This window comes from Electrophorus electricus, chromosome 24, assembly GCF_013358815.1.
Source record: "Electrophorus electricus isolate fEleEle1 chromosome 24, fEleEle1.pri, whole genome shotgun sequence".
NCBI lineage: Eukaryota > Metazoa > Chordata > Actinopteri > Gymnotiformes > Gymnotidae > Electrophorus > Electrophorus electricus.
The window spans coordinates 5,027,501-5,050,180 of record NC_049558.1 but is presented as its reverse complement, the minus strand read 5'-3'; the positions used below and the strand labels follow the sequence as shown (position 1 = coordinate 5,050,180).

The window sequence follows — 22,680 nt, the reverse complement described above, 5'->3', positions numbered from 1 at the left end:
AGTCCCTGCATCCTGCATGTCTTACTCACCAGAGGACGCTATCCTAAGGACACTGTTTGCATGCCCTGAGACTAGAATGGCACCTCCTCCACTGCACCCTGCGCCACCACCATGCCCGACTCCCAGGACAGTACCCCCGTCATTGATCCCCGCATTAGGGACCCTGATCAATGTCACCTCTCAGTCTGGCGCCGGATCCACACCCCTTTTTCTGGCCAGGCCCCATGCTTGGCCTACTGCCCTAGTTCCGGTCATGGTAGGTATCCCTTTCATCTTCACCATTACCATCACTGTCTCTTTCTCTCCCTTTATGGCATTTCCTGTTTCCGTCAGTGTGCCCACTCCCATACTCATCCCTCTGGTCCAGCTCGTTTCCCGGTCCAGCCTGTCTGTCGGTCCGCTCTCTGGTCCCCAGCCTGTCCCACAGCGGAGCCCTGAGACCTGTCTAGCCCTGTCCGATCTGCCAGCTCATTCCTGATGCACCATTTCTGTTTCCTCTCACCTCGTGTTTAAAGGATTGCTTTGTCTTAGTGTTTGTTGTTTTTAACTTTGTGTATGTGTGTTTAAGGTCTTTTGCTTTCATTTATATGAAAGGTTGTTTAATGAAAACCTCGACTAGCGCTGCATCGTGCTCACCTGGTCACATTAAATGTATTGTACAATGGACAATGTATTGTATTAAATCAAGGTAGATGCTGTTGCAAATGTTGGCTAAGATGATTGTCACATAGCTATGATGTCCATAGCAATTTTACCAGCCACTATGTTTACCAAAAAAAATGCAGTTCAGGATCTAGTGGGCAGGAAGGAATTTATTGCTGTTTAAAAGATGCTGTTAAAATTTAGCATTACAATTGGTAATAAATCAGTTGCAATCATTAATGCAGAAAAACAGACTGTCTCTCCCTCTCAGTACTAGATGATATGAAAAATCATACTCTGTGATTGAAGCAGCAGCGCCAGTGTTCCTCAGCACTGGAAAGTTTCGCCGGAGAACAATTTTACGCAGGCTACCAGCACAGAGAATTCAGGGAACTGAAGTGCAGCATAAACCATTGGTGACCACACTTCTGTAGATATACCTCACTACTCTCAAGGCCTAATCCACCGCACATAATCCAAATACTCAGTGTCTTTGGAAGACCATGGTGGATGGATCAAGTGTGTTGGACATGATTACAATGAGGAGAGTTGGTAAGTTCTGATGTGACCTCCCCACCTCCTTCCTCTTCCAATCCTGGATCATTAAAACAGATCTAATGAACCTCTCTCCCCCTCTTATGTATTTCCTCCCCTGTGTCATTTTGGCTTAATGATATCAAAATATTATTCCCGCTCTCTATTACAATAAACGGATAATAAAATTAGTTGCTATTCATCTGTAAAAAATGGACCATTCTGGCGACCAGTTCCAGTCTAGCATCCTTCATATGCTCTTGTAGGCAGTAGTGGCATTAGTCCAGTCAGTGACTTTTACTGGACATCAGATGGACTTTGGCAGTTTACTGGCAAGTATTGTATATCTGGATTTGCTTGTTGATGGCATCCAGAATAATCTTCATTTTATCTTCCAGGCCATCCAGCTGCCTGGCTTTGCCTTCCAGCATCCTCTGATTTTCCTCATAGTGTTTTTCAAGTTCTATGGACACAAATCAAAAACCAGAGTTATAGCTGACCTAGTTGACCTCCATGTTAACTTACCAGATGTCCACAAGAGGGCGATATTAATTTATGTCTCAATTTGTCTGGTTTGTAAAATATTGGTAATAACCCAAGTACAGACAAACTCACTATTGGAGATACAATAGATTAGACAACACAAAATACTGGAGCATTTGACAGGAGGTAACCTTTGTTTGGGTTGATCTGTAATTACATTTACTCAGTTGAGTTTTGTTTGTTTCCTTGAGTGATGTTGAATAAGAATAAAGGAGCATTTCAAACCTTCAATGCATGTTTGTGTGTGTTCTCTATTCTGCCATCATAATTTCTGTCTTTGTCTTTGATGCTATATGTCACAACTGAGATGTGAAACCTCAGCTGTGACACTGGCTCACAAGGTCACAAGCAGAGTTTAAACATTGAAATAACATTCCTGCAAAAAAAAAAAAAAATGTTTGATTGCTTGAGATTTAACTTAATGTGTCCAAATTTGTTTTACCACCTGACATCATATATGCAATATTGTCTTCTCTCTCAAAGAAATGAACCCTGCCTTATACAATGACCCATGACCCGAATGCCACATCTGCAAAAAAACAAAACAAAAAAAACCCCGCGATCCACCAGCGTCCCAAGCCTGTTCTTCCCGTCTGCGCCCCACTTACCTGCCAGTCTCTGTAGTTTGTCCTGCGCGTCCTTGAGGAGCTGCTTCGCCTCGTCTCTCAGCTGCTCTGCTTTTTTTTTGGCGTCCTGCACTGCGTTTGCCTTCCTGCCCACCAGATCCTTGACGGTGCTATACTTGTCCGAAAGCTCGCCATCCAGGATCTGAAGGAGACAGCCGATGCGCTCAGTACGAGAGGAAGCCTGCCAGATGGGTACCAGCTACGAGGCGGAGAGGCACAGAATGGCCAGGCGTACCTGCTTCGCATCGCTGGCCTTGTCTCGTGCGGTAGTGGCTGTCTCCTCCGCCAGGGCTACGGCCATGCTGTTGTTGGCTCGTTTGGATTTCAAGGCTTCTATGTGGCGCCCCAGGTCCCCCAGCCGCTCCATGGCATCGTTCAGGCCCTTCTCATTAGCGGTTGTCTCCGACTGGATCTTTCGGGGACAGAATGCCTGTGAAAAAGAAACTCAAACCGCTCAAGTGTAGAAAAGAGAGTGATAAAAGCGTACCTGTGCCAGTCGGTTTTCAGTCATGCCAATGTCATCTCTCGCTTGCCGAATGGCCTTCTCAGCGGCTGCCTGCGCCTTGCGGGCATCGTCGAGTGCCTGCTTCACACTGTCTGCCGTGTTCTTCGCTCTCTCCGCCTTATTCCTGCAGGACCAAGAGAAGTTGTAATAATGTGAAAAACTACACATCACACACACATGCACGCACCCACACACACAAACCTGGCCTTTCTGGCTTCCAACAGCAGCTGTTCTGCCTTGTGGACATCGTCCTGGGTCTGCTGCAGAATGGCATCTACGCTGGACAGACTCCGGACGCGATCTTTAATCTCGTCAGCTAGATGTCTGATTTGCTGGGGTGAGGCTGGAATGGACAGCTCAAGAACCCGATTGGCCACTGCCTCAATGCTGTCAGGATCAGCCCCTTCTTCTGTGAAGGTCCAGACATTTAACACAAGCAATTAATAGTGACTGAAGAACCAAAGTACCATTTTTTAAAATTGATAATAGTTCCCATTTACATTAGTTAGTTGACACTTTTATCCAAAGGAACTTACAATTCTGACTGAACACAACTTGAGCAATTGAGGGTTAAGGGCCTTCCTCAGGTGCCTGGCAGGGGCAACAAGGCAGTGGTGTGGCTTGAACCAGCAACCTTCTGATTACTAGTCAAGTACCTTAACCACTGAGCTACCACTTCCTAAAGGCAAAAACTTTGGCATAAATATTCAGATTCCCATGAACATTCCTGGAGCTTGTTTTCAAATATGTATTCAGAATTCCATGAAATTTGTTTAATTGTATTTCGTTGTACTAAAATTGGATTGTACTTGGGTCCTAGTATTTTTTTATATTGACAAAGGATCTACCAAATGTTGCCTAATCAGTACACAACAATTTTACTGTGAACTGCCAATATGTTTTGTTGAGGACACTCAACAAAAGAAAATTTCTATCTTAGAATAATACAGATGTGAGACTAACCTGAAAGCTGTGACAAATGTACTACATTTATTCTCTTTGATTTTTGGCAGCTGGTTTAAGTTAGGGAATTATTCTCGTCCATCCTTAAAATCTGTTGCAATTCTAAATAGTTATTATCAAATGATGTTAAAACTAGTCCTAGCCTCTTACTAGATCATCATAAGGATGTTCGAGCACAAATGGTCCAAAGTCACATGTGATCATAGGAGGTGGAGACCATCATATATTTGTGACAGTACACGTCAAAGGCGAAGGGTTAGATCCTCACGCATAAGGAAGGCACGGATCTGTTTGATGAGGTCGCGCAGATCGTTGTTGGAGCGCTCCACTTTGCTCTTGGTGTCGCTGGCTTTCCTTAGAGCAGCTTGGGCTTTGTCCTTGGCCTCCTGAGCCTTCGTTTTTGCATCTGCCACCTAAAAAAAAAAGCCAAATAAGGTTACAACAGCCTCCTATTACCCAATTCTGGGACAATGGTTTGACTTTACTGTGAGGGTTTGAGCACAAATGGATTTCCGTGACATCGGTGATGCTACTGTTGCTATGAGAAGGATACGTCTACCTGCTTGAAAAGCTCCTCTACTTCTCCCATGGCTTTGACGAGCTCTTTCTCAGCATGTTTGGATCTCTCTAGGGCGTTGTCAGCCGCGGATATGGCTCCGTTGCAGCTCAGCCCCCCGCAGTGTCTGCGTTCATCATCACGGCAGCCGATGCCGCCGCATGGGCTCTCTCCACATGGAACGTCACCTGATGCTCCACATACCTGGGATGACAGGCATGGTGTTATCATTAAAGCGCCCCAGCCAGGACAGGGCTTTGCTTTGCTTCAACAGCGCTCACCTTCTCGTTGATCTTCTTTAAGTCCAGGCCCTGCACTTTGGCATTCAGGTCGGTGAGGGCACGCTTGTTTGCGGCGTTCTTCCGGTTGAAGTCATCTTTCTTCTGTGTGATGAGTCGCTCCGTCTTCCTGCGGGTGTCTGCTGACTGGCTCACAGTGCTGGGGGTGTCAGTAGTGGACTGGTTAACGCGGCGCTCCGCGTCGTGAGACTTGTTGTAGGATGCACGGATGCTGTCGTATGCACCTGGAGCACGTGGACAACGGTCATGAGTATCTTGCCAAACATGTACAAAGAAAAAACATATTCTGGTGCCTTACATTGGAAACTGGAACATGGACCAAAAATACTATGGCTAAGGGGTTGTTGGAGTGTCTGGTATTCGAACTTCCACATGCACGGTTTGAAGAGGATCTGAGTCTCACCCAGAAAGTTGGAGTTTTTGAGGATGTCAAGCTGGTGCTTGAGCTGCTCGGAGGTGAGGTTCAGCTCCTTAGCCTCTCGCTCTAGTTTGCTCAGATCATTGCTGGCCTCATAGTTGCTGTCCTGCACTGTGGTCAATTCTCCTTCCAGGCTGTTCAGCATATCTGTGGTCTCAGCAATAAGAGACCTGGCAGAGCCAAACAGCACAAAAAACAAACAAACAAAAAAGGCACCAATTGACAAGACAACAAAACACAAAAGATCCCGGTTAAATTTATACCGATTCCATGAAGGCTGAACTGCATCTGTAACATCATACCTGAGTTCCTCCATCATGCCCATTAACGTGGTCACAGCTTCTGCGGTGGTATTGCGGGCATTAACAATGTCCCGTGCTTGTGCTAGCTTTCCCTCCAGCTCCTTGAAGCTCTTCTCATACGCTGGGGTCAGGCCTGTGGTCTGGATCTCCTGGGCCCGGGTGGCCAGAGCCTTTGTCCTTGCTGCCAGATCTTGGACGATGCGATCCCAGTCACCAAAACACTGGTGGCAAGGCTGGCAGTCTGGGAAAGTGCCCGAGAATCCACGGGCACACTGATCGCAGTGCACGCCCGATACGCCCTGCCGGCAAGCACAGTGTCCCGTCACTGGGTTACACTGGGAGTGCTCGATGCCACGAGGGTCACAGTGACAGGCTGTAGAGGAGGAAGGCGGAGGATCACAGGTCAGATAACCAAAGAGCATTATTGCTGATTCTAAATCTTTTAAAAAGACTTCTATTGTAGAAATTCAGACAGGTTATGTAGGGATACAAAAACAGAAGCCCCCACAACCCTGTGAGGTATGATTTAACATGCGTGCATACCCCTGCACTGGATTCTGGGATCACCCCAGTGGTTCTCCTGGCAGTCTCTGCAGGTCTTTCCGCCAAAGCCCTCGCGACACTGACACTTGCCTGTGAACTGTGGGGGAGCGTGTAAAAATGATGCATATGTCACTATTCACATGCTCTGAAGTCATCCTAATCTATAATGAAACAAATGCTCTTTTATGGACATGATTCATCCAGTGCAGAGGCTGAACTGTTGAGGGCAGCTAGGAGAGAGATGGTTACCTCGTTGCAGGTAGACGTGTAAGCATTGTTGGGGTCACAGTTGCAGGGTTCACAGCCCCGGCCGCTGGCCAGGTTCCAGAAGTTGGGGGAACAGTGGTCACAGGTGAGTCCGATGACCTGAGGCAGGCACTGGCACTGTCCTGTGGCACGCTGACACAAACACTCATCCCTGGACAGACACTGGCTGTGCTCCGTACCCAGAAAGTTGCAGGTGCATTCTGGGAAGATTAGGCGGGAAAATATGGCCCAAGCGGGTGCGCGTTCAATAACATGGCCGTTGAATATACGCCCCGGTTGAAATAACTTATTTTCACACCACAAACTATTGAGAAAAAAAACAATGGTATTTATCCAGTCGGTTGTTGGTTTGTGACCCTTGGTTACTCACTCCGGCAGTTGCGACGAGAGGCTTCCCCATAGTAGCCACTCTTGCACATGCTGCAATTAGGCCCCTCTGTGTTGTAGAGACACTTGCGGCACTCCCCTGTCCGTCTGTCGCAGGCCTCAGGGTCTGATAGGTCGATGTTGTTACTGCAAGGACAGGGCTGGCACTGCCCACCAGGCTGAGAGGGATTGCCATAGTAACCGGGGGCACATTCCTCGCAGCGTGCACCTGGTGGGTGCAGAGTTAAATTACAGAGAAATAAACACTGATATAAGGAAAAGGGCAATGCCAGAGTGAGAGACGCCTCTAGAGAGAAGAGTTTCTATAAATGACACGCCCAAAAACATTGACTTTTACAAGTTTGGCCATGTCTGACAGGACTCTATATGAGTAGGACCTGGCAGTGGTATGTTCCACAGAGTGGTATGTTCCACAGAGTGGTATGTTCCACAGAGTGGTATGTTCCACAGAGTGGTATGTTCCACAGAGTGGTATGTTCCACAGAAACATCTGTTACATTAATGTCATGGTTATGACACAGAAGAGAGAAATTGATGCACCAGCCCAGGAGATCTCCAAACTCTAAGGCAAAAACTCTGTCAAAAACCTTAACAAAAACAGATGAAGGGGCTTTAGCAGGAATTTAGGGGAACAGGATGTGAAAAAAGGCAAAAATTCCCCCCCCCCCCCCCCCCCCCCAATTAATAGAACCATTTTCCTCACTTAGCATTTAGAGATAAGCATTACTGTACCGGAATCTGTTTCTTAGACGAAACACTGCAGATCATTTGTAGAAACATTGAGGTCTTTCTTATGAAATGCACTAAACAGACAGAAGAAGGGAAGACATTTGTGGCATTTCCCCTCTGCTATGGCCTGCAGGACAGGGTAGCGATTCTGCTGTAGGCTCGGGAAATCGGAAAAACCTCAGCAGCTGTAGCACTGGAACTAAATGACCTTGATGAGAGAATGCTTTACTCACAAAGGAAACCAATTTAGAACAAACTGTCATACACAATTTTGTGTTCTTTACTGTCCAGATTTATACTAAGCTATGTGACAAGTGTAGTCAGTACATTTCATATTTTATAGGAGATCATGGAAATCCTTTAATATACATGTATCTAGATTAATTATAATGATATAAAGGGGCACAATAAGTGTATTAGATGTTGTAAGTGTCAATTTGGCAAATTAAGGCAGAGGGACTCCATATAAAATATCAGAACTGTGTGTAAACCACTTAGGATAGGGATGGGGTATTAAGATAATTACTTTTTTAGATTAAAAATTTTTTACAACCAGAACCCTAATCCTAATCATAACCCTAACTCTAACTCTAACCTTAACCCTATGTAGAGATTCATTAGGACCTGACTTTCATCAGGATTGTGTCCCATCCCAGTGGTGATGGGACCATATGTATTATATCTATATATAAAACATCCCCACACATCTAGTATGTGGTCATTGTTTTCTCCCCTCATATTCAGGCCTTCGGCGAGAGCTCTGGAAGTTTGGGGTTCACAATATTTATGTAGTTCCTAGGATTTGCACTCTTCTGGACTGAGACTGATCTCATTCCTGGGATATCTTCAAATCACTCCTCCAGCTTAGGGGTCACAAATCCAGGTGACCTTGTCACCCCTGGGACATCCTTGGTGTCAACCTCCCACATTCTTTCTATTTCGGCTTTCAGGCCCTGCTATTTTTACAACTTCTCATATTCCTCCCTGAATGTTTGCTTCACTTGGAGCTGCCACATGTGTTAACACTGTTGTTTTCTGTATCTTTGCCACGATCACAATGTCTGCTTGGTTTGCCACTACCTGTTCATCTGTCTGGATCTGGAGGTCATGCAGAATCATAGCCTTGGTCCTCTTCACCACACACATGTCCTCATTACATTCTGGTACTGGTGGATTCCAGTTCTATTCTATTTCAGATTCAGCAGGAGTTCTGTTTGAGCAGTGATAGTTACCCTTTAATTCTTCCATCTCCAGTTGTAGTAGGTGGCGTTATTTTGCAATGCACGAGGACTGGGTAATAGCTGTGTGTATATATAGCTGTGTGTATATATGTGTGTATGTGTGTGTGTGTGTGTGTGTGTGTGTGTGTGTGTGTGTCATGTACAGGGAGAAGAGAGGGTACATTGGGCACCGGGATGAGGGTGGGTTCACTATGGCTACTCAGAGCACTTAACAATCCCTGTGTCCAGTCATGGAGGGGGAATTGTGCGGGGGCACAAAACATCAGGTCACTTCACATCAGCCAAGAGGCACAAAACGAGTTTCGCCTGTGATGGTCTTACTCGCTGTGTCCTGAGTCTGTGAGTCTGGACTCTGCAGCTGGACTTAAGGAGGGTTGGCCAGGCTTGGGCAAAGCCACTTGTGTTTTTGGGCTGACAAAATGACATGTAACTATCCTACTCCTTCTCAATCCATCCCTAGCTACCTCAGTTGTTCAAATATTTAGCACATGAAGCGCAACCACACCTCATCATCTCCTATTGTCCTGTCCTCCTGACGTGCCTGTTCTCTGCCTCTCTGAGCTGTGGCAAGAAGGGGAAGAGCTACGCACCTGTGTAGCCCTGTTTACAGTTGCAGACCACCTGTCTGTTGTGGCTGTCTTGGTAACAGGAGGCAGCATAGTGACGTCCGCTCTCGGGTCCATCTGGACAGGGGCATGGTCGACACTGGCTTCCTAAACCCAGTACAGGGTTGCCATAGTAGCCACTGGCACACCTGGATTCAAAAGGCGCTGGTTACAGTTCCATATCGCTCCAGGCTGCAAGGCCTTCAAACGGCCTTTCCTGCCAGCTTGCCTTACTTCTCACAGTTGCTCCCTGCTGTGTGGCTCCTGCAGTTCAGACAGGTGCCAGTCCTCTGGTGGCACTCCTCTGTGTGCCCGTTGCACTGGCACTGCCTGCAGGTGGGGAAGCCCCAGTGCCCGGTCTGGCAGCCGTCACAGCGCTGACCGAAGGCGCCTGACAGGCATGGGCACTGCCCCGTGTACTGATCACAGAACCGGCTGTGAGAGCCCTCCTGACTGCACTCACAGGCTAGAGAGAAGGAGACAGAGAGAGAGAGGGAAAGAGAGAGAGAGAGTGAAAGAGAAAGACAAAGAGGGAGAGAGAGAGAGAGAGAGAGAGAGAGAGAGACATGCTTGACACATGCTTGTTTTTACATGTTAATGTAAATGGTTGCTATGGAAAGTCTGACGCTTACATTTGCATCCCGCAGGCCCAAATCCATAGGTTCCTGGAGCGCATTTATCACAGCGTTGGCCAATCACATTAGGCCTACAGTGGCACTGGCCTCCATGAACATGGCATTCAGAGCTGAATGAACCCTGTGCATCACAATGGCAAGCTGTGTGGAGGGGGAACATATACACACACACACACACACACACACACACACACACATATAACACACATACAAACAAGCACACATATAGAAATATACAAACAACAATCCTGTATAGGCATACTGCACTATAGTCATAGGAAATTGCAGGAATTCTTGACTATTTTGTCATCCACTAACCCTGCTAACCATCACTCACGCAGTGCTCGGTCGTTTATGATGGTTGACAGGCTGAAAACGAGCTTGGCACAAACGTCGCTTATGGCTGGGCGGGGCACACTCTTGGCACTCTCATGGCAACGGAAACGCTCATAATTCTGCTTCCGGACGACAGAGGCAGGGTCACCCGCTACAAACATCTCCAGAGAGGAGTAAAGAGGCATCAACACGATCTGGAAGAGGGAATGATAGCATGGAAGGATGGGAATTCCAAAAGAGATTCTTCCCTTAATTGAAGAAAGCAAATAGTTTATTTTTCACTCACAGAGTCTATCAGAATGTTTGCACTACTGGTGCTAGGGATGCTGTTTTTGTCGACGTAGCGGACAAACTCCAGATGGAGTTTGTAGCTCACTCCTCTCTCCAAACACACAGGATGGGGCAGAGCCATAAACCTGCAGCACAGTGCAGAAGCAAGTCAGAGTCATGGAGTCAGAGCTAACTGTCCACAAAGCTCAGAGCTGAACCAGAGCAGAAGCACAGAGTCAAAGTGATGGAGTCAGAGCCCATTATCCACAGAGCTCAGAGCTGAACCAGAGCAGAAGAAAGATGCTTGAGAAAACACACAATATGCTAATTATAGCATGATAAGTGTGTAAATGTGTGTGTGTGTGGTAGGCGAGACCTGGATCCAGAGGGCAAGGAGATAGTCAACAGATCATCTGAAGGGATGGTGTTCCCACACGGGCTGCTGGTCGGGATAGGACCCGGCCTAACGACTGTTACACGCACCTCTTCCCAGTCAAGTGGCATCTTCCCAACACACGCAAACAAACACAGTTTGCTACACTCTTTTCAGAAACGTCATAACGGGTGCCGTACTTATGAAGCCGTGTGTGGTGATTTACCTGAGGCTCGTAGCGAATGATTACATCATACTCCATGGAGTAAGGAATGTTGCTGATGGAAAACTCCAGAACGCCCCCTTCAGGAACACGTGCGAACCCAGTGCCAGTCCAAGAGGAAGGCTGGTCTGGCAGGTGCTCCCTCTCTTCGACAGTACAACCCTACAAACGGGCACATTTACCACAGCTGCACTACTCTGAAGCCAATTACAAGTTAATTCACTAGCAGTATTTATCCCAAAGCTTCTAAGCCAATATACTTATTTTTTTGGTCTGTTTTTGGCTCTCCTCTTACCTGACTCAGTTTGGCTAGCTCTGCCTCATATAGATAGTGGTCCAGGGCCATGAAAAAATACCCAGGCTCCACCTGGTTACACTGACGGCCCAGCGTGTGACTGCGGCAGCGACACTGGCCTGATTCCATTAAGCACCTGTCGATCAACAACAAAGAGTTATCAACTGTTACACAATTTCCATGAATAGTAGAGGGGCACAGTGGAAGTTACGTTGAACTCACTGGTTGTCAATAGCGCCACCTACGTCACAGTCACATCCTCTGCAGCCACTGACATCATGGCTTAAACCCCAGTGCTCTGCCTAGGCGAGGAGCACAAAGAAACAGGTACAGAGACAGAAAGAAGCTTTTTTATTTATAACCACGTCTCAGCTCATGTTTGTAAAAATAATATTTACTGTGGACAAGAATAGCTACCGTAGCTGGGAAAAAATGGCAGCTTGCGTAACAGTCGCCCAGGTCAAGCAGACTGTACTGTAACTAGCCTTTTAAAATGATATGACGCCAGACTACGTTGAAAGGCATTTACTGCCGTCTAATTTCAGAATCTTTCTTCACTGTCCTTTTTAAGTGCTATGTAAACCGACACCATGTGGGGTTGAGGGGGGTACTTGGCTAAATGTAGATCTGGAGGCTGTGCTGCCTAAACTCCTGGATATGGTTACCGCCCAACTGGGATATGAGGTACCAATCAGAAATAAGCAAGGCTGACAGGTGAGTGATCTAATTCTGACTCTATGTTTTAAAGCTCTGTTTGATCCCTGCATTTATTTGAACAGTGGTGTGTGTGTGCATGTGTGAAGACTTAGGGGTGCATGGGTCACCTCCACAGCACTTACCACACACTGGTTGCAGCTGTGGCCAGTGACCAGGCGCTTGCAGAAGCAGGCTCCTCGGACAGGGTCACACTGGGGTCCGCTGGATACGGTTCCCCTGGGGTTGCACCTGCATGCTGACAGGAGGCAAATCAGACAACAGCATGATGTCCAGGAAGAGAGATTACACTAACCAACCATCAGGCCTATCAGGTAAGCACTGCATAAATGGACCTAAATGACCTCAGCAAAACCCACATGGGAGCAGGGAAGAAGAGAGAGATGCCCGGCGATACTCACACTGGCAGCCGTGGGGGTCATCTGCGCTCAGGCCGAAGTAGCCGACCCTGCACGTGTCACAGCGAGGGCCTTGCACATTCTCCTTACAGCGGCACTGCCCTGCGATCATGCCCTGGGCCGGGTCGTCATGCCCGTCACACTCACCATCATTCACAGAGCCGCTGTGGTCGCAGTCGCATGCTGGACAGGGGCGTGGCATGAAGAACAAGCGTCAGGGCCTTCAGGGTCATACGCACACACGGCCCTCCTAAGCTCTCTCCAAATCACACTCACGTATGCAGACGCGCGGGTCTCTGATGTCTCTGCCTGGGTCCTTGTAGTAGAAGGGCTTGCACGCCTCACAGTTGCGGCCCATGGTGTTGTGGAGACAGTCTTCACACACTCCCCCGCTGACATTGCCGGTGGCCATATATACCGCCATGTCAAAGTGGCACTTGCTGGAGTGACCATTACAGTTGCATTCTGGGAAATACAATTAGAAAACAGTTCGTGATATATTTCAAATATAAATGACTGACTTAAGGGTGTAGGTTACATAAGAAAGTGTAGTTACTCTTGCAGGCATTGGTGTCACGACCCTTGGCGGGTCTCCAGTCCAGGTCATTGTAGAAATCATTGCACTGCTCACAGTTCAGGCCTTTTGTATTATGCTTGCACACACACCTCCCATGCACCTGGTAGATAAAAAATAAATAGATAAAAAATAAATCATACCATTCCCCAGCAGAAAATCAAGTGAGGAACCCTTCTCTTCCCCTGCCTGGACCTCGGTGAACAGCTCACCATGCCTTCAATGTCATCTTTTACGCCCTCAATGGGTGCACACTCAGATGCATGGCCATAGCAGAAGCAGTTGCCCCTGACAACGAGTTCATACATGGCGTAGTAGTACTTCTCCTTGATCTCCTGCCGTGAGTCCAGCAGATTATCACCCAGAGTGTGCAGCTTGGTGAAGTTCACTCGCAGGTTAGTGATTTTCAGCTGGTCTGTGAAGGGGATACAGAGAAAGAAAAAGTGACTGAGAACAAAGCTTCCATGTGTTCTCGTGGTAGCCTGGACATTAATGTAATTTCTAAATGCTTTGTTTGCAAACTGGAGAAACTGAATACATCGAGCCTTTTACATCCAACCAAAAAACAAATAGTTTCTGGTTTATCTATTCTTCTATTTACCTCATTCAATTACAATCCCAAGCCAAAGCTGCCAAAAAAGAAACTGCTTCAGGTTTACTTCCCCTAGGATATGTGCTCTGTCTTGTATAATTGCTTTTATAAAGGATTCTATTGGCACACCACTGGGCACCACTCTTGACACAATCCCTTAGAACATCTTCATTCCTTACAGAGTGAGAGCATGCAGTGGGATAGCAGCCTTTCACCATGCTTCACATAAGCCCACTTCAATGTCAAGAAGAGAGGGAGTAGGGGGTTCTAATGTGTGTGTGCGTTTGTGCGCGTTCGTGTGTGCTTGACTGTTTTTGCATGACAGGCTGCAGAGGGAGATGGAGTGTGAAGGTTTAGCGGCAAGGCGGCTGGTGCCGCTACTGTGTGCAGCCTGCTCTTTCCCATCACGCTCCAGCTGTTCAGGGCTTAAGCACGTGGGAGGCATCGCTCTGCCCTGCTCCTCATATGCCAAAGAGCACATGCAGCAATCTGGAGCTGTTAATCATCTGCTCGGTCATCCCCACAGTCACGTCCCACCAGCGCAGGAACAGAGCGGCGGGGTGGTCCAGCAAAACAGCAAAGGGCACTTTTTCTCAATTAGTCGTGCAGATGAAATGAGCAGGAGGAAGAAGAGATAGAATCAGATAAATGAGTGGATGAGGGAGGCACATGCAGACAGATGGATAAAAAAGACTGGTGATGGTAGAAATGGAGATGTAATAAAAGCAGAGGGAGATGGGCTGGGTCCAAGCGTCAGCCAGGCGTTACCGCTAAACCTTGACCAAGACAAATAAGGCTTTCTCCTTTCTAATGTAGGTTACACTGGATTAGAGCCTCTGAGAGTTTAGCTGCCTCTGAGAGTTTTAGCTGCCAGCCAGTAAGGTCATCCCAAACTACCCCAACCCCTTTTATTTCTCGCATGTCCGTAGTCCATATTTCACAAGAAACAATAATTTTCAAATGTTTCAAAGTAAGGAAACAATTCCAACTCCAAGTTCAACCAAGAATGGAATTAAGTCCCTAGTGGAATTTTAAGTACATTTTAAGGCACGTAGCCCATTGTTTATTTCTCCTTCACTTGGTTTTTTTTTCTCCCTCAAAAAAATACAGTAATTGATGCAAAGAGACTCCTGGGAAATATGTTCTGTCAATTCTCCAGATTAACATAATAGACCTGTCCAAAATGTCTTTCATTAGTGTCATTAGAGACCACGTCTTTTGTTGAGATATGGAAGAGCCTGCTCATGTTCTTGCAGAAACATGTCAAAACAAAAAGGGACAGACTGAGGGGAGGAAACAGCTGCTTTTCCCATTAGCGTCTCTCTCTCTCTCTCTCTCTCTTTCTCACTCTCGCTCTCTCTCTTGCCACTCTCTGCCTACATTGGCTGAGTGAATCTAGAGCAGTGAAGCACAGCCAACACTGAATAGGATCAGGAAGGAATCCGACGCTCACAAGGAACCACTGCAGTACCCAGCAAGCTTGAATCACGTGGTCTGAGAGCAGAGCAGCTTTGATTGGCTTTGGATAAGGTCTTTTAATGAGCAGCACTACAGGGCCCTGACGACTTTAGGCCAAGTGATTGAGTCTGTATATTTAATCTTCTTTTCAACATAAATATTACAGAGGGATTTTGACAGAAGGAAAGAGAAAGGATGAAGTGCAAACTCCAAGCACATTCTCCCTTAAAGAAATGTTATTTATAGGCATTTATAAATGTTCATTAAAAGTTCATTAGAAGTAGGCAAAGATGCACATTTAGCAGTGACTCACTTTGAATGCGGTGACTGTAGGGGTCTTCAATTTGGATAGAAGGGTCCAGAACTCGAAAGATCACCTGGGAGGAAGAGTTTGAGCAGCACAGAACATTTAAACAGGAGTCAAAAGCCACAGGCAGATTTGGATCTATTAGTAAATTTAGCATAAATGGCTGAATTGTCCCTGCTCTGTTCCTACCTCTCCTTCTGTAGACGGCTCGATGTCCGAATAACGTGACTCACAGATGACATCGTCAACACTGCGGAGGGGGCCTTGAGAGATTCTTGGGAAGACTGCGGAGCAGTCATAGGCAAAGTAGCGGTACACCTGCCAGGTGTGTCCAAAATCCGCCGAGCGCTCTATCAGCAAGGCTGCTGGACGAAATGTCTGCATGCAGAGGTCCACATGGGACACAACGTGAGGAAAGTTTCACGAGACATTCACAAGGCAAATCATTGTGTTTCACTAAATAAAATAATAAAGACACAAGTGGGGGAGTGAATGTGTGTGTTTGTTTGTGTGTTTGTGTAAGTAAAATGTAACAAAAGGTGTAAAGCACATAAACTCAAAGACAGAAGCAGTGCAATTCAGTGCCAGTCTAGTCATACCTTAAAAGTCATGATGAGGTGAGTGAAATGAAACTCTGCTTCCAGGTCCAGCTGAATGTAAACATTAGACTTTCCTGTGAACATAAGTGCACATGGCATTTCTAACAGCCCTACAAAACTGTACAACCAATAAAAAACTGTAAAGGATCTCTCATCTCTATATATAAACACACACACACACACACACACACACACACACACACACACACACACACACACACACACACACATACATATATATATATATATATATATATATATATATATATATATATATATATATATATATATATACAGTTGCTCTGAGGGCACCTTAGAAGCTCAGGGCTTACCCCTTAACCCTTGCAGGGTATCTTAATGGCAGAGCTGTTCAAAAGGTGACTATGCTTCTGACAAGTTCCGACACTGCTCAAAGGACAACAAAACGTGGATAGCCCAGGTTACTTTACGTCCTAGGTGCAAGCGGGATGTCAGAGCATAAATCACAGAAAGCGATAACAGTTCCCTCGTCCGTCTACATCAGTACCCTGATTAAGCTGAGCTTGCCTATAACCCAGAGTGAGTGTAGTAGGTGAAAGGAAGTTGGAATGCAACAGAGGCTCCAGCGAGGCTTCTGCCTCATATCCTACTACAGTAAGAGTCTCTTACGACTTGATCTCTAACAGCAGCAGAGACTGAGGGTCTGTTCAACAGCTCTTAACCTGTCTCTGACTGCAAGTAGTTAAACAGGAAGGAAAGTGAAACAGAGGAAAGGAGAGGTGGGGTCTACCCCCAGCCTGAAGTGACTGAGAGAGAGTAGACTAAAAGGTCGGGGCATACGTAGACAAGGGAACTAACCGATTCTCTGTTTTTCTAATACACATTCATTAAAAGTCATTAAAAGCTGGACGATCCAATGCAGAGGAGGCCAACCCCATGCAAAAAGGCGGCTACACTGTTCAAGTCCACTATGTGCCTGTCTTTGTTTTTGATGGAAGTGACCCAAAGAGCTCAGCAACCAGTCAGTCATACCAGAGTATGCTAGTGAACATGTATTCTGTCCTGTCCTGTCTATTCTCTAGCACTAAGGCTCACAGGGGAGCGTCCTCTCACTTACACGAGTGAACACGTGCTGGACAAGTGACCCACTGTTAACTCCATTACATACTCAAAGGCAAAGGCACTGGTGCCATGGTGACCGGGCTCAAAAATAGCCAGAATTTCCTGTCAACTTTCTATCTTCGTCACAGATTCCAGTAGCAAAACACAGCTGATTAAGACACAGATGCTTTCAGACCCATAAAAATCTCTGAACCAGAAGTCAGTTAAGAGGCTTTCTGTGTGGATGGTGTTCTAAAACTGAAGATGTATATGTGCCTCTGATCAGATCTCGCTAAACTTTAATCCAGGGTAACAATTACTTGAGTCCTTTAGTGCACTGTAACAATTTACACTTGAGCAACACAAATGCACTATCTAACCTGCCTAGTCTATTTGAATACCCCAAATTATATACAGTATCTCACCTCCAAACCAGAAGCCAGCATTCAGATTATTTACCAAAACAAACTACCCTGATTCATTTCACCTGTTTATTAAGGCACACATAATGTGCATGAAGGCACATTAAGGCACATACTACGCAGAGAAATTTATACACTCCATGGACATGCCACTAGGCCAAGACTCATTCTGCACTCTTGCAACAATATACCATTCATATTAACGTCAATGTAGCTGCTGAATAATTGAAAGTAGTTTATGAACAACACTGCATAAGATTCATAACTAAATAATAATCCAGGCATATAAGTAGTGATCATGACGGTCCTCATGCCTGCTTAAATGGTCCAATTAAGTTATTCTTCTTCAACTAATGATAAAGGATGACATTTTACTGATTCCCAGCCTATCCACAAAACAAATGAATTCGTTCTTAATGTAATGACACTGACTATTATGGGTTGCTCTGTAGACACTACATGCTCTCCTTCTTTCATTTTCCCCCTCTTTGTCTGTGGCTTCACCTAGTGAGCCATGTTTGGTGTAGTCGTGCCAGTAGGAGCACTACTCTCTAATCATCTCAATCAGCAATGTGTCGGGGGAGGGGAGCGGGGGGTCCCAGGGACGATGTGCTGGGGATGGACATTTACCCTCAACAAGGACACCTTTACGCATCCAGCGGTTCTGCTTGACCACACTCTCTATCGCCACCCTCCACTCTAAAAGGTCGTTTTAACTCCTCTTTTGGCTTTTTTTTAGGCAAAGTATCTGGCCAGCTCTAGGGAATAAACACTCTTGACCATTTGCATAGAATGTCCTTCCCCATGCTATTAATAGACTTTCCTGGGCATTAATGTTCTAATAATACATCTTGAGAGCCTTTAGTGTGGATGTTTGCCAGGTAGCTGGGATTGGAGGGTTTAGTTATCCGGGCCAATTCCACTGGCAGCCGTGTTTGGAGGGTTTATTTATTGGGCAGTCCCACTGGCAGCTGTGTTTGGAGGATTTAGTCAGCTGGGCAATCTCACTGGCAGCCGCGTTTGGAGGGTTTAGTTAGCTGGGCAATCCCACTGGCAGCCGCGTTTGGAGAGTTTAGTCAGCTGGGCAATCCCACTGGCAGCCGCGTTTGGAGGGTTTAGTCAGCTGGGCAATCTCACTGGCAGCTGCATTTGGATGGTTTAGTTAGCTGGATAATCTCATTGGCATTTGATTCATTCTACACAGCGCTGCTAATAAGCCTGCACAAATACAAAATCACTTTGTTCTTTTGCCTTTCATGTAAGTAAGTCATTAACTCTACTTTGTGTCTAATAGTAGTATTTAAGACTTGATGAAACATCAAAGTGCGTGGTGTTGAACCTCCTGAGGGTCTCACCATTCTCTGACTGCCACCAGCACTTCTTGCGGTCTGGTCTGAAGGTGGTGATAACGTTCTCAATGCGGTGGCTGATGGTGTTGTACACCAGGTCGTACGGCCGACGCGAGTCACACTGGAAACATTTCTTCTCCTCCTAAACCAGGTCAAAGGTTTGCGATCTTAAGGGCCGAGGGTCAACTAGTTCCATATGGTTTCAATATGAGGAGGGTGTGACAACATTAATGAAATACTGGCCAAAATATTGTGTGGTTGGGTAGGCAGTTTACCTGCAGGTGACTGACAATGCAGTAAGGTTCTCTCCTGTTATGGCCACAGGTAGATGAAGCCTTCAGTTTCTTCTCCCGGCCCACCAAAAGGTCACCTGTTGCCGGGTAGCAACTTCCTTGGGCACAGCCATGGGCATGATCAGGCACCTGAGCAATGGTAGTTGCCAGGCCTAAAGGTTAGAGAAAGGGCATATATATCAAGAGAGAAAACTAGAAGACCTTTTTTAATTAAAGTAAAGGTGCTTAAGAGGCTACGAATCCTTGATTCTATGATTCTCCACCACCTAGATTGGTGGGTTTTTATGGTTTGAATCTACATGTCCTTCAAGTTTAAAAATAAACTTTTAAAACACTCAAGAGCCATTAATCATCCTGAAATAAAGTCCATGTGAAAAATCAGTGGGTCGTGGAGACCTGCTGGTCATCTGAAGAATGGAGTCAGAATAAAGTGAGAACTTGGAGCGAGAGATGAAAGAGACATGCACACATGCACAAACACAGTTACCTACACACACACACACACAAATATATTAAGCCTTAGATTTATATATTAAAATCATAGCAGAAAAACTAAGATACTCAAGCAAAGCACAAGAGGAAAACCCACTAACACACCCCCACAAAATAAACCTAACACAAGCTGTAAAATTGCAGTTATGCAAAAGAACTTTAAAGACCCTTTGAAAAATCCAGAAGAGAATTTACAGACACTCTCAACACAGACCTGTCTCAGGCTTCAAACCAAACAGCTGTGTTTGTCTGACACCACCCCACCTCACACACTGCTGCCAGGTTCAATACTCCACAGAGAGGCTCTACACACTCACACTCGTGCTGTAGATAGGACACAATTACATACAGCATATAAACACCCATACATTCCATATCCACTCTGACCGACAGTGCTGGGAAAATTATAGAACACGCTGGACTTTTTCCAAAAGATTAAATCCAACCACCAGGAAAAGTCCAAATCCGCCCACTAGGAAAAAATACAACTGTCAATACAACTCCCAACAGATAATCCCAGCTACAGCAAAATAAATACCAATCTATTGCCAACCTTGCCTGAGAAATTCCACCCAATCTCTCTAATAGTGAAATTAAGCGCAGAAATGCTTCTGTGGAGTGAGAGAACACTATGGCCAGAGGGTGAGAGGTTGAAAAGGGCTGCTCTCACTTCAGCCCTTTCACAGGACACTACTGGAGTAATGTATTACTGTTAGTGTAGCCTTCATTTTGGACATGTTAATAAAAAGGTCACGTGAAAAAAAAACAAAAAAACAATCGTAGTGCTTTGGCGTTATGAAGCTCAGCACTGAGAACAGCACGCCATTTCATTACTGCACGTCATGTCCAGCATAGTCACTTCTGCCAGCTGCTCCTCGTTCAAACGGCCACCTCGGGTGGCGACACGCGGATCGGGCCGGACAGGCGGGCAGGGCTCCCAGCTCCTCTGCCACTCTCGCCTTACATGGACAAGAGGCTCAGGAATGTGGGAGGACAGCTGGCAGTGGAGGCATACCTCCTGGCTAACAAAGCCCTGCTGTTGGGTTACTGTAGAGGCCTGGGGAACCCGGCTCCTCAACAAGGCCCCAATCAGCTGTCTCAGGGACAGACGTGCAGTTCATTGGCCTGCTGTGCTCAGAGGATCCTGGATGTAGCAAATTAGTTAACGTCTTTATTCATGATGAGTCGCTGCAGGGCGATTCTACAAGCATGGCCATTTATCTTGCTTAATTGCGGTGGGTCCCGTGATCGCACATGTCGTATACTGTACATTTATAAAGGAGCTATTCACATGGAGGTGCAGCTAGGAGCAGGACCTTGTCTTATATTGGCATGAGAAAAAAGCCATGCCTCTCTCATAAGCACTGCTGAAGGCTTTGGCCATTCTAGCCTTTCGGGTTGGGGGGCAAAACACTCTCCCTGTTGCTTTGAAAAAGCAAGTGCAATGAGTCTTGACTGCATATTTCCCATCATCCCCTCTGACCTCCTGTCTGTCTCGTCTCAGCTAATCTCTGTCACATGAGCTGGAAGACGAGACAAAGATCCTCTCCCACTTCCTCTCCCTCTCCGTCGCCATCCTAAATCCTCTCCCTAACTTTTCAAATCCATTTCACATAAGTCCCCCTCCCCACCACCTTTCCCTCTCCTTCTGTCTCTCTGGTATGTGCTGTGTTCTTCTGTCCTCACTTCCTGACGCTCTAGGCTTGACTTGGCACCATGTGCCAGGTGGGGATTACCACTGCCGCGCCTGTCAGATTTGTCCTAGAGCTGGGCACCGGTGGGCCCTTTCATTTCTCCAGCTTGCACTGTCTCAGCTTTCAGGGGCGAACAGTCGCTCCACTGAACCAGTGCACAGAGAGGGCCAAGGACCCAGTGCCTGTTCTAAACCGTGGTCCTGGCAACAGGGACCCTGCTCCCAGGCTGAACTACGGAGGAGAAATATGACACTTACACAACAAATTCTCCACCTGCCGAGCAGCTGGGAGGAGCCTGGTGCTTCCTAAGCAGGTCAGCCAGGAGATTGAGCGTCTCTCACAAACATGCCAGCAAGCCAGACGCGAGGAAGGGTTTTAAGCGTTCCGGGGGAGCTGGTATTGCCATTCGGCTGACAGTAACAGTGTTCACCAAATGTCAATATCTTTTTTACCCTTAAAACCTCCTCTCTAATAAGTTTTTTTCTCTGACCTCCCCCTCCCAAGAGTGGCATTCCCCCTTTGATACATCAATCAACTTAACCCTGGCCACTCCTTGCTCTCTAAATTCTCAGAATCGCATGATCGCATGCCGAGCTCCGGGTCGGTACTAGTGCTGGTGAGGTCTGACCCTCCCATGAAAGCAAGTGCTAGAAATCAGACGCCATCCTGCACTGAAACACCTGCTTCATCTGCAAGTGTGAACTTAATCAGGGAATAGTAGTGTGCCTGTAACTTGGCCACATCTGGTAAGAGATTCGCTCTTTCTATCCCACCTACTGATTTCCTCTACAGCCTTACCAGACTGTTACAATAACTACTGAATAAAGTACAGACTGGAGTAAACAGGAACCACAGCACTGTTAATGTTCTTCACCACACTTTCAGCGCTGTAGTTTGTTTTGGCAGTAGCCATCTTGGCTGTTGAATCGTCTTGTAATTCCAGCCCATAAGCCTGTCTCAGCTCTGTCCTGTAACCCCACTACTATTTCCAGCTCTTACCTCCAGCCACTTTCTCTGCTCCAGGACTGCCCTCGGGAGCCCCTGCTAAATGCCCCAGACAAGGCTACTGCTGCCTCCAAGTCCACTGGAGACTTACACTGCCATCAAAGGCACAAGCACGCTGTGAAAGTTCACTGTAACATCGTGTCCATCGTGCATGTGTGTAGAGCCGACACAAAACTGGACTTTCCCTGGTAATAGTGTTATACGGGAAAGCAATAATTAAACCAGTAGACAACAAAGGAAGGCAACAAACAGACAATATTGATTGTGAAAACACTAAGACAAGCCTTAAACAGTCCAAATCACTGGGTAATTCTGAGACAGAGTGCAAATAGACACTTAAGTGAAAGAGACAAAGTAACAGACAGTGCAAATGGCTCGTTAAAGTCCCAGTTCAAATAAATGAAGACAAAA

At 46.4% G+C, this 22,680-nt stretch overlaps 1 protein-coding gene across 1 annotated transcript in view; it reads right to left on the bottom strand.

The window, feature by feature from the left end:
• Positions 1–794: 794 nt before the first annotated feature.
• The window catches only part of lamb2 (laminin, beta 2 (laminin S)), a 27,103-nt gene continuing 5,217 nt past the window's right edge, over positions 795–22,680 (bottom strand). The window contains exons 3-34 of the mRNA XM_026998071.2: positions 19,061–19,230; positions 18,792–18,927; positions 15,935–16,008; positions 15,525–15,713; positions 15,342–15,405; positions 13,191–13,393; positions 12,961–13,081; positions 12,681–12,869; positions 12,408–12,587; positions 12,132–12,244; positions 11,515–11,594; positions 11,293–11,428; positions 11,001–11,159; positions 10,778–10,905; positions 10,418–10,547; positions 10,133–10,325; positions 9,793–9,936; positions 9,395–9,626; positions 9,146–9,309; positions 6,569–6,793; positions 6,181–6,398; positions 5,932–6,028; positions 5,389–5,761; positions 5,072–5,256; positions 4,651–4,892; positions 4,373–4,573; positions 4,082–4,226; positions 3,052–3,259; positions 2,833–2,974; positions 2,581–2,757; positions 2,328–2,487; positions 795–1,639 (exon numbers count right to left, since the gene is read on the bottom strand). Of these exons, the coding sequence (XP_026853872.2) occupies positions 1,503–1,639; positions 2,328–2,487; positions 2,581–2,757; positions 2,833–2,974; positions 3,052–3,259; positions 4,082–4,226; positions 4,373–4,573; positions 4,651–4,892; positions 5,072–5,256; positions 5,389–5,761; positions 5,932–6,028; positions 6,181–6,398; positions 6,569–6,793; positions 9,146–9,309; positions 9,395–9,626; positions 9,793–9,936; positions 10,133–10,325; positions 10,418–10,547; positions 10,778–10,905; positions 11,001–11,159; positions 11,293–11,428; positions 11,515–11,594; positions 12,132–12,244; positions 12,408–12,587; positions 12,681–12,869; positions 12,961–13,081; positions 13,191–13,393; positions 15,342–15,405; positions 15,525–15,713; positions 15,935–16,008; positions 18,792–18,927; positions 19,061–19,230 (5,315 nt within the window). The 3' untranslated portion in view covers positions 795–1,502. The remainder of the gene's footprint in view (positions 1,640–2,327; positions 2,488–2,580; positions 2,758–2,832; positions 2,975–3,051; positions 3,260–4,081; positions 4,227–4,372; positions 4,574–4,650; positions 4,893–5,071; positions 5,257–5,388; positions 5,762–5,931; positions 6,029–6,180; positions 6,399–6,568; positions 6,794–9,145; positions 9,310–9,394; positions 9,627–9,792; positions 9,937–10,132; positions 10,326–10,417; positions 10,548–10,777; positions 10,906–11,000; positions 11,160–11,292; positions 11,429–11,514; positions 11,595–12,131; positions 12,245–12,407; positions 12,588–12,680; positions 12,870–12,960; positions 13,082–13,190; positions 13,394–15,341; positions 15,406–15,524; positions 15,714–15,934; positions 16,009–18,791; positions 18,928–19,060; positions 19,231–22,680) is intronic.